This window comes from Glycine soja, chromosome 18, assembly GCF_004193775.1.
Source record: "Glycine soja cultivar W05 chromosome 18, ASM419377v2, whole genome shotgun sequence".
Taxonomy (NCBI): domain Eukaryota; kingdom Viridiplantae; phylum Streptophyta; class Magnoliopsida; order Fabales; family Fabaceae; genus Glycine; species Glycine soja.
In genome coordinates this window covers 5,980,865-5,992,971 of record NC_041019.1, presented here as the reverse complement: position 1 = coordinate 5,992,971, position 12,107 = coordinate 5,980,865, and the positions used below count along the sequence as shown (strand labels likewise).

General features: G+C 28.0%; 1 protein-coding gene across 1 annotated transcript; it reads left to right on the top strand.

Moving 5' to 3' along the window:
• The first annotated feature begins 6,957 nt into the window (after nt 1-6,957).
• LOC114396387 (protein NRT1/ PTR FAMILY 8.1-like) lies at nt 6,958-10,818 on the top strand. Its single transcript, XM_028358323.1, has 5 exons — nt 6,958-7,085; nt 7,512-7,695; nt 7,791-8,008; nt 8,700-9,259; nt 9,784-10,818. Exons 2-5 carry the CDS (start codon nt 7,590-7,592, stop codon nt 10,616-10,618), a joined length of 1,719 nt encoding a protein of 572 aa, XP_028214124.1. The 5' UTR covers nt 6,958-7,085; nt 7,512-7,589; the 3' UTR covers nt 10,619-10,818.
• The last annotated feature ends 1,289 nt before the right edge of the window (nt 10,819-12,107 follow it).

The window sequence follows — 12,107 nt, the reverse complement described above, 5'->3', positions numbered from 1 at the left end:
AGAATAAATTAATGAAAATTGGAAATTATTTTAAATTCGAAAATGATGGACCTTGTTTTTTCGTATTTAATTAATTTAAGTTAACTAAAACAAATATTTCCTAATTACAAATTAATATTAAATCACATCCTGATTATATGAATCCAAATTAAAATCGCGTTAACTAAAACAGTTATTTATTAACTACGATTTGCAAATTGTTAATTGTATTTAATATTTTGAAATTAAATTTAATATTTTTATACTCTTTATATAAGATGAATAATAACCAGAAGGATTCATAATTAAATAAATAAACCTGATATATATATATATATATATATATATATATATATATATATAGAGAGAGAGAGAGAGAGAGAGAGAGAGATTTCAACGTTTAATTGTAAAAGTCCAAAAAATTTACGGAATCAAAAATTATTTTATAATTAAAAATAGTAGATCTTGGTTTTACTTTCTATAAAATATTAATTTAAAAATGAGACAGATTATTATTTTATATTCTATAATTTATTTTTATATCAAAAAATTAATTTAAAAATAGAAAATATTTATTTTTATTTTTATTTTATAATTGAACGTGATATAGTAATAGTAATAATTTATGTTTCAGAATTTAATTTATTTGATTATGTTTCAAATTAATTTTGAAATATATAAAATTGTGGCAATATCGTTATGGTTCCAATCAAATCATGTTTGATAATTATTTACAAAGTATTCTTGACAAAAATTTCAGAAGTTCTCCAATTAGTGCCAATTAAATTGAACCAAATTTTTTATGAAAATATTTTTAACCACTTAAATTGAATAAATTAAAGAATGTTTATATCAATTAATAGTAATTAATCATTTGAATCAATTAAATAACACTCGTGTCAATTAATTATATGTCTTATGTATTTTACTATTAAACCAAAAAACGTTCATCTGTTTCACTACATATAATATTTTTTGAATTATTTCAAAATTTTGTTTAGATCTAACTATTTTGCTTGATTTGTATTATTTCCTAATTTCATCAAGTGCACACTATTTCTCGTATTAAAAAAATTCAAATTGATTTGAAGAATTGAATGAATAGATTAGAGTGTGATTAAATATGAAATTATTCTTATTTTTATTTAACTTGTAATCCTCCGATCAAAATTTTCTATTTAAAATGCAACCTTCTAAAAAAAATTAATTCAAAACTATGCATGAATATTATTCCATATGATTGATTTGACATTTCATTATCGGAGGATTCGCCTCTTGCTTACTCAACCCAAATGCAATATGTAATGTTTAAGGAGTTTGTGTATTTGCTAGCTATGTAGAGAAGTTTTTGTTATATTTTTTGTGTTCTTGATTTTCTTCCTTCCTATGAATCTATGCAACTTCCATTCATTGTATTTGGAAAAGGACACCAAGCACATAAACTCTCAAACAAATTCACGTAGGAGAGAGCCACAATTGGTGTACTAGAAAAGAGGACTTTACTATCAATCCATCACATTGATCCTTTTGTATTTTTAATTCCTTGTAATATTCAAAATTTGATTTTTTTTTTCTTATCACTATTGCAGGACCTATAACACAATATCAGGTTGTCATGCACTTCCATGTTTACAATCCAATCAACTTTAAGCTTCTTTTTTTTTTCATCATTTAATTTATTTTAATTTTAAAATAACTATCTAAATTATTTTAATTTATTCATTTTACATGTTCTTTGTTTAACCTTTAGGTATGCGGTTTTTTAGACACGGTATTTACTCATATATTTTCTTTTATCTGTCTTTGTGTTTTTTTTTCATCCTGATATTTTATGTGCATGTTAGGTTTAACATATTTTTATAATTTTTTAAAATGTTCTTGAAGCATTTGATTAAGCATCAAATTCAAAGGAATTTAGCATATTTTGGGATAATTTTGTTTTAAAAAAATTGATTTATATTCATTTATTCTTTTTATCTTTCTCTCTCTCAATCTTACCTTTTTTAATTTATTTTTTATTTTCATTTATATTATTTCTCTCAATCTTACCATCCTTTAATTATTGCCGCAATTCACTACAAAACTCCTTACTATTGTTGTGACACAACAATAGACGACATAATAACATTAATAACATTGATTGGGACAAATTCAAATTTAAAAGGTCTTGACACAACAAAAATCTTTAATACATTAATTTGAAATATATTGTCAACATTATTCTATTTATTATTATCTTTTTTTTTTTAAATAGTCAATAATCAAGACGACAACAACAAAGAAAAATATGAACACAAAATTAAAGAATTGAAGTCAAATGTAAAATATTTACATTGTATTTCATTGTGCATTTGTTGTTGTATTGGGTTTTTTTTGTATCATCTTTATATTTGCAAAGAACTTCAACTAATCGAAGGGGATTATGATAAATTTTTTTTACTATCAATAGATTTTTTTTATGTGGGTTTTCATTTGTGTTTTGCAATTTATTCAATTATGTTGATTATCGATTTTATATATTTGTGTTATTTATTAATTTTATAATCTTTCATTCTTGCTCTATAAACCTGAGAACAATATTATTTTTGTTTTCCATCTGGTGTGTTATTCATTGAGCCAAAATTTGAAGAAACAAATTGAAAGTAGGTACATTTCTTTTTCTGGAAGAAAATTACATTTTGTATTCAATCAACTTATAAAAAAATTAATGATATTTAATTATTTATATTTTTCTTATAAATTCATGTATATTTTAATTTTAATTTTTAATTTATTTCAAATTTTTATCTAAATAAAAATATTAAGATAATATTTTATAGATGCTTATTAGGTAGAAACGTGTTAGAGTTATTTAGTTAGTAGTTGTATCAAAATATTCGATCAATTATTTAGTTCGAGTTATTAATATATTTTTAAATCTTATTTATATTCAATCAATTATATATTTTAATCTTTCCTTTTAGTTATTTTAAAGTCTTTTCTAAATTATAAAATATCAGAGAATTTTTTATAAGGTAAAAAAGTATTATTGAAAACTAATAAAGAAATATATTTAATCTTTGCAAAAGTCTTATCTAAAAAAAATTATTTTGAAAATTAAATTAAAATCTAACAAAATATTTGTATTATATATTGAGATAAGATTAAATAAAAAAATTTCATAAGAATTATAATGTGATAATTAAGTGAGAGGATGTTGTCAAAACTATATAAAACCGAAACATTATTTAAATATTTTGGTGCTCAGATTTTGTAGAAAGAATATGAATAACCGGTTTTTTAATTACTTTTGTTTAGCTTCAAGTTTTTTTTTCATAATCATGTATAAAATAAAAGACTAAATTTGATTCATATCCAATTTTATTGTTAGTGAGTAACATCACGCCATGGATAAATAGTTTATGTGTCATAGGTTTGTAGTTTGATTCTTTATAATATTTGTGCTATAGGAAATCCATAAGCATTTGATAGAAAGGTAAAATTTATTTTCGGTAGTTGTTAAAATTTGTTACAGAAGAAAACTTTTGGTATCATATCATAGAACTAACCACATTTAATGTTTGAAATATCTTTACCTATATTCACACTAAATTAACTCACATTATGTAAAAAAAAAAATCAAATAATTTATTAAAAATATTTTGCTAACTCCGTGCAATGCACGGTTTCAGGGGTAAAATTTCTAGTTATATTAAAATATGCTCAGTTTCAGCACAAAATTCAAATAATTTAAGGTTGGATTCGTAGTTTGTAAGACACATTTAAGTGCACGTACTAAACAACTTAAATAATAAGGTGCGTGTTTGGTGGGTTTGTTTACTAAACTAGTTTAATATTTGTCTATGAAAAGAAGTTATATTTTAGAAGTATGACTTCTTTTTTTTTTTTACAAACAATTTGTGACAGTTTATAATTAATTACCAAAAATGTTTATAACAGTCAGAATTTATCATTATTGACGATTATAAATAATTAATATAAAAATTTACAATTACGACTCTTATGCTAATTTTCTTTAAAATTATACTAATTTAATATTTTTAAAAGGAAACTACCCCGTATTTGATAAAAAAAAAAAAAGCTCACGGTATTAAATTAGTTATGTAGAAAGTTTGAAAGCAAAAAATATATATACTATAATCATTCAGTTAAGATGTGGATAATTGATCGATAAAGAAACGATATGGCATATGCAATGCGTCACTTATCATTATGTATATATCTCGATCTCGTTATTCGTTGCTTACATTATAGTCGATTATCTTAAATATGCATTGCGTTGTTTTCAAATGACATATTATTAATAATTAGTTGACACTAGCTAGCTAGGATGTTCACATTATTGTTAGTTGTCTTCACAATAATTAGTATTTGGTATTTTACATGTTTTTTCTTCCTATAGTGAAACCCAATCGTCACCCATATGCACACATGACAAACGAAGGTCAAAATTATATTTTATTTTAGATTAAGTATGTTTTTAATTTCTATAAGTTAGTGTTTTTTTAATTTTATTTTTGATATTGTAAATTTTTTAATTTTAGTTCTTGTAAATTGATACTTTTTAATTTTGGTTCCCTTACTATTTCAATTCTTTTATTTATAATCCCATAAGTTTTCGTTTACAAGAACTAAAACTAAAAAAGAATTAAATTTATAAAATTAAAAACAAACAAAATATCTTAGAGGACCAAAACTGAAAAAACACAAAGATAAACTAAAAATGATTTTTTTTTATAGAAAAAAAAATAAAGAAAAATATGAATTTACATAAAAAAACATAATTAAGGCTTTTATTTTATTGGCCAAAGATAGCAGTACTTGACCCCAACAGCCTATGCTCTCTTATAAAAGTTCTTTTTAACTTTTATAGTTTTGATATTACTACATGATTTGAAAATCAAATATATTTTATTTTTTTATATTACTATCTATTTATATTTCACATTAATATTTGTTTATTTATTTATTCATGATAGTAAATCATGACACTTGAATTCCTTCTTTGTCCCGTAGTCCCTTATCTTCGCATGAAATTAGAAAGTTTATATTAAGAATTTAATTGTATGCACTAAAAATATATGTTTTTTTTATATTATTATCTAATTGTATTATTTATGATTAAATGGTTGATTTTTATAATGATTACTTTAAAATTATATTTAAATTAATTGTTAATTAATTGATAGTATATTTTTTTTACATATAAAAATTAAAGCAACTTATCTTCTATATCATTTTTTTATATGTTTTTATATGTTTTTATATTAAGAATTAATTGTTTTTATATCATTTTTTTATATGTTTTTATATTAAGCAACATAATTAATTGTTAATTAATTGATAGTTTATATTAAGAATTTAATTGTATGCACTAAAAATATATGTTTTTTTATATTATTATCTAATTGTATTATTTATGATTAAATGGTTGATTTTTATAATGATTACTTTAAAATTATATTTAAATTAATTGTTAATTAATTGATAGTATATTTTTTTTTACATATAAAAATTAAAGCAACTTATCTTCTATATCAATTAATTGTTAATTAATTGATAGTATAATTTTTTTTGTGCATATAAAAATTAAACTCTTATATTAAAATTAAAGCAACTTATCTTCTATATTATTTTTTTATATGTAAAAATAAGAAGAGTATTAAAAATTTATAATAACTCATATACTCTTACTCAACCTTATATCCCTACAAGAAAAATGTAGTTTTAATACATTACTAATATAAAAAGAACTTACATTATCAACCAACTATAAACTATACTAAACATGGTTTTCAAAATAATCATTACAAAAATCAATAATCTTACATCACAATACAATTAGATAGGGTATAATCGAATCTTTACATGATAATAACATTCTAATAAATTTCTTTAAAGAAAATATTTTTTTACAGACAAATGATTTCAAACTCGATGGATTATGTTCTCATTAATTATAAATGTTTGAATAACTTTTTTGTAAAAATATTTAAAAGAGAAAAAAAATAAAATATGTTCCCCCAAAATTATAATTAATTTATAATTTTTCTCATATTAGCTTCTCAAAAACTTATGTATAAGTTAAATCATTAAAAAAATATTTTTTTCTTATTATTTTCCTATAAGTTTATATATAAAACTTTATTCAAACATGTCCTGAGTGGTAATTAAGTGAAAGCTTATCCAAAAGAAGCTAGTATATTTTATCCACATTCTCTTTTCTTTTTCAAAACACCAACCTTTGGTTTGGTCGTCAAGAAGAGATTATTATTTAAGGAAAAAAAAATTAAAAAATAATATGGGTCCTAAATCTCCAGCACTCTTTAATTTAAATATTTATCTTCAATTTTCTTCTTTTTTCTTTTTTTCATTCCACACAGCTAAACTCAGCCGGAGCGCGAGCTGATTTTTTCCTTTGAAAAGCAAAACATTTTAAAAACAATAATGAGAATTCTGCTTTGGCTTTTGGCACCGCTGTGTTCCCACTATGGTACACTGACCCACGTCATCACACTTCCGTAGTCAAACTAAAAACTCATTTTCATTTATTTTTCATACAATCATTCCCATTTATTTCAATTTTTCATACGAGATCTTAGATAATTGTTAGGTGTACATAGGTAGTTTAACTTGACTGAGCAATCAAAAGTCATAACCAAAAAGTCCAATTTAAGGTCCATGTTTGCATAATTTTCTCTGTGGGCTATGTATCTTACAACTGAAAGAGGGTAAATCCCAAACTTTGCATCTTTCTTTAATCACATTATTACATGTGAAACAAGTCAACAGTCCCCAACTGATTAGTTTGTGATGTATATCTTAATATATTTTTTTATTAATTAAAAATTATAAAATCATGCAAATCTCAATTTCATTTAATAAATTGTGCTCATAATTTTATAATTTTTAACAATTTTAATCCATAAAAAAATACATTAAAAAGAATATATTAGAAAATGTGAGATTATATTTTCTCATGGCGGCTAGACCAAAAACTAAAAAGTAGGTACCCATCATTACTGCATCAAGTGTATATATACACACCATTGTCAATATTTATTACATCTTGCTGGATGATGCTTGCTTGAGTTGCCAACTTTAAGGTTAGAGATGCACTTTTTTTTTTCTATGCTTAAGGTTAGAGATGCAGTTATTTGATTCCATTCTTTGCTTTTGTATTCTGATCTGGGGTTTATCTTTCTGAGACTTTATCAGTGGTTGCAGTCAGATTTGAAGTTTTTCTTTTTCTTTTAACTTCTACTGATATATGGATTCATGTATTTGAATCTTGAACCTTTCTGTTATTCTTGAATTGACTGCTTTCTTTTTAAAGGAACTGAATATAACTCATCATCAGAATCAAAAACTGGTTGCTGGAATTTTGTTCTTTAGCCAAAGACCAGAAAAGTGTTGTGACTTAGTTATAACTGAGATTGCTAAAAAAATAAAACTGTTTCTTTTTGTTTTCTTTTAATGTTCAATTTTGACCTTTATCAGTAATTTGTTGTTTTCTGTTGTTGGTGTTTTAGTTTGTCAATTTCCGTGCTGCTTGGTTGGTTGCAATTGCAAGTGAACAATTGGCTAGTGTGTACTAGTTTTGAATCACAATGGCAGAGGATGATGGTTACACGAAAGATGGAACAGTCGATTACTGTGGAAATCCAGCTAATAAAAAGGAAACTGGAACCTGGAAAGCCTGCCCCTATATCTTAGGTAATTGTTGTGTTCGTTTAAGTCCAAGGTAGGATGTGATGTGTATGTACTGTGTTGTGTGTGAAATATTTATCGTTTCAAGCTTCTATTTGCAGGAAACGAATGTTGTGAGAGATTGGCTTATTATGGGATGAGCACAAACCTGGTGCTTTATTTCAAGAACCGGCTAAATCAGCATAGTGCTACTGCTTCCAAGAATGTCTCTAATTGGAGTGGAACTTGCTATATCACACCATTGATTGGGGCATATTTGGCTGATTCCTACCTTGGAAGATATTGGACAATTGCTGTTTTTTCAATAATTTATGCTATTGTGAGTATGGTCTCTTCAATTGTCTATGATTACTGACTTCTTCCTGAAAAAGGGATATGGATTTGGTACTCATTGAGTGGGCACTGAAACTGGGGTTTTGTTGAAAATTTGTCTATGATCACTTTGAGATTTAATATTGATTCCAAATAAATAAATTAGAATGAAGAAAGAGGATTTAAATTAATTAGAATGAAGAAAGAGAATTTCCACCTAAAGCTCAGACATTTCTAAACCTTTAGTGTTGTAACCATGTCAGATACATATATACCAGTAGAAAATATTACATGATCCGAGACTATCATGGTCTGGACAAATTTCCATATGACATGTAATTAAGTTTTATTGATTCTGTCTTTTAAATTGGAAAATTCTATTACATGTGGTGGTCCTAAATCATGTAATAATTTCACTATATCAGATTGCATAGACATTTCAAATATTGTTGATGCATTTTTATAACTTTTATGTCAAAACTAATTAGAATATCACAATAATTATATTTAAACTGTTATGTTGTATTGTATATGTATCTTGTGTCATATTCATATTTCCTAGATCCCCCACAAAAATGTTACAGAATTTGTGCTGTGAAGTCAATCAACATAACAATAATGTGTGCAAACTGGTCCAATTTTTTTGTGAAATTGTATCTTCTTTCCTGTCAAACAACATCTAAAAATCTTATTGACAGGGAATGACACTCTTGACATTGTCTGCATCAGTTCCTGGCATAAAACCAACATGTCATGGACATGGAGATGAAAATTGTCGTGCTACTACTCTAGAGAGTGCAGTGTGCTTCCTAGCTCTTTACCTTATTGCTCTTGGCACCGGTGGCATTAAGCCTTGTGTCTCATCCTATGGAGCAGATCAGTTTGATGACACTGACTCGGCTGAGAAGGAACGCAAGAGTTCTTTCTTCAATTGGTTCTATTTTTCAATCAACATTGGTGCTCTTATTGCATCTTCTCTATTGGTTTGGATACAAGATAATGTGGGTTGGGGATGGGGCTTTGGTATTCCTGCTGTAGCCATGGCAATTGCTGTGGTGAGTTTCTTTTCAGGCACTAGGTTGTATAGGAATCAGAAGCCTGGAGGCAGTGCCATCACTAGAATCTGTCAGGTGGTAATGGCATCCATAAGAAAATACAATGTTGAAGTACCTGCTGACGAGTCACTTTTATATGAGACTGCTGAAACTGAATCTGCTATAAAAGGAAGCCGAAAGCTTGACCACACAAATGAGCTAAGGTAAATGAAGAAATGGCAACAGATTTCTAGATGACAAAGTAGTGGATTTTGCTTACTCAATAAGAAGCAATTTTGATGTCACACTTGCATTATATAGTATAGAATGCAAGAGGCAGGGATTTAGTCTACATTCATGCCATTTACATGCTATCATATCAAAATAGGACAATCTTACGACCACTGGTTTTCAATTGTTCAGTGAGAAAATGAAAATATTATCCTTGCAAATTATATAAGGGCTGTCCCAAGTGTTTCTTTCGATCTATTAGACATTGGACAAAACTTAGGTACAGTTTCTGGAGTGTTTTTGGTGTTGTTCCTTAATCAAAATTAGAGTTTCATCTTGGTAATCTACATTTTTCTTTAATGCTAACCTTTTTAAATGGATTACTGAAATGAAATTTCAATTTTGATTGGAGAACAATACAAAAAACACCTGAAGTGTATCTAAGTTTTGTCATTAGACATTAACCTATTATTTGACTTATCTAATTTTTATTCACTTTTCTTGTTGTGTGTCACAGATTTTTTGACAAAGCAGCAGTGCTAGCACAGTCAGATAAAGTGAAGGAATCAAAAAACCCTTGGAGACTTTGCACTGTAACTCAAGTGGAAGAGCTGAAATCCATTTTAAGAATACTTCCTGTATGGGCCACTGGCATCATATTTTCCACTGTCTATGGTCAAATGAGCACCTTATTTGTGTTGCAAGGACAAACCATGGACACTCGTGTTGGCAACTCCACTTTCAAAATCCCACCAGCTTCACTGTCCATCTTTGACACCCTCAGTGTCATATTTTGGGTCCCAGTGTATGACAGGATCATTGTGCCAATTGCTACAAAGTTCACTGGGAACAAAAATGGCCTAACTCAGCTCCAGAGAATGGGAATTGGCCTCTTCATATCCATATTTTCCATGGTAGCTGCAGCAATATTGGAGCTCATACGGCTTAGAATGGTGAGGAGGCACAACTACTATCAACTTGAGGAGATACCAATGACAATATTTTGGCAGGTTCCTCAATATTTCATCATAGGCTGTGCAGAAGTCTTCTATTTCATTGGTCAGTTGGAGTTCTTCTATGAGCAAGCCCCTGATGCTATGCGAAGTTTTTGTTCTGCTCTCTCACTTACCACTGTTGCGCTTGGACAGTACTTGAGCTCTCTGCTTGTGACAATTGTGACAAAGATCAGCACTAGGAATGGAAGTCCAGGGTGGATACCTGATAATCTAAACTTTGGTCACATAGATTATTTCTTCTGGCTATTGGCATTGCTAAGTGTAGTGAACTTGATAGCATTCCTTGTGGTGTCTATGTTGTATACATATAAGAGACCTGTGGGAACTCTGCGCTGAAAAGTGGGTTAAGTTGTACATTGGAAGTAGTTTCATTATACATCACATTGGAAGTTTCCTTCACTTGTAGTCTTGTTTTTCACCTACACTGTAAGCTCTTGTGTCAAATCCTTGAAAAAATGATGTAAAATTGTTATTATCACCATTGCTATTATGTGTCTGATCTTTCTCATCAACATGCAGGAATTAAAGTTAACCAATACTTGCTCCGTTTCATATAGATGCCATATTACATAAAATTTCATCTCAGTGAGTTAAATTGCTAAGTGAACTTTACCTAATTGTTCCCAATAAACAAACTTGTTCTAATTAGGCATTGCATGAGATGCTATTATTAAAATCAGTATTACTCAAAAATATTAAGCATCAAACATTAATTATTTTGAGTGGTGATATTTTAACACCCCAATATTTCAAACACCCCACCAACAACTCTCATTTCTTTCTATCTCTCTCTTCCTATCACATTATACTGTCTATCATACCTATATTTTTCTCTCTCACTAGGTGTCTATTAGCATTAGGGTGTCAAAATATATCTTTCCAATTATATTCTGTCTTTCCTTACTACATCATAAATTGATGTTCATATACAAGATGTGCAATTATCTCTTTGTGATATCCATGAGGGAGGGATGTGGCAGTGGCACAAGTTAGCTACTCCTTTATCTACTGAAGTGAAGAATGAAATATGTAGTCTCTATTAATACCTGACTTGGTCGTTTGGGATGCCTCTCCAAACGGTGTCTACACTCTGCTAAGACTGCACACAGCGTACCAATGGCTCAGCAGTGCTTAACGATTCCTGGATGTGGTCTCTCCAAATTCCAGAACACATAAATTTTTTTCTATGGTTTCTAAATCAGCTCTTAAACCGGTGCTTCAGGGTGTTCATCAATCTCATCCCAATGTCCCAGAACTTCAACCAAAAAGTGGAATTTTCTCCTTTGACCTTATATGGAGTGAGATTCAGACATTAAAACGTAAATACTTTTATAGAAGTTGAAGACTTCAAGTTCAGCTTCAGCTTTTAAGATTTCAACAATAAACTTAAGTATAAAATTCTTGTTTCAGCTAAAATGGTTAGTAAAGGCAATGGTTTCATAAGAAACCCTGCAAACAAGACCAACGATAAATTTGTCACCCTCAAAATTTTTGGAGTTAGTCAAGACTAAGGCATTTCCTGGCATTTTGGTCAAACATACAAGTGAGCAGGGGCGGAACTAGAGAAAAAAGTTAAGGGGGGCGAAAAAATTAACACAGGATTATTGTAAAGAGGCATGAAGAAGAAAGTTGTAATATTAAACTTAACACGTTAAAAGTTAAAAGCTGACGGGGGCAATTTTCTATTTTAGGTGCAGTTACTAAGGGATTTTGATTCTTTAGGGGGGATGGATGCCCCTTTTGAGATGCATGTAGTTCTACCCTGTAAGTGAGCAACTTTCCTAACTTCCCCATAATGCTTTTGCTGTTAGCAATACACTCTTTC

Coding starts and splice junctions, on each gene's coding strand:
- LOC114396387 (XM_028358323.1), top strand. CDS start 7,590: ATGGCAGAGGATGATGGTTACACGAAAGATGGAACAGTCGATTACTGT. Junction 8,009..8,699: donor TTTCAATAATTTATGCTATT/GTGAGTATGGTC, acceptor TCTTATTGACAG/GGAATGACACTCTTGACATT. Junction 9,260..9,783: donor GACCACACAAATGAGCTAAG/GTAAATGAAGAA, acceptor TGTGTGTCACAG/ATTTTTTGACAAAGCAGCAG.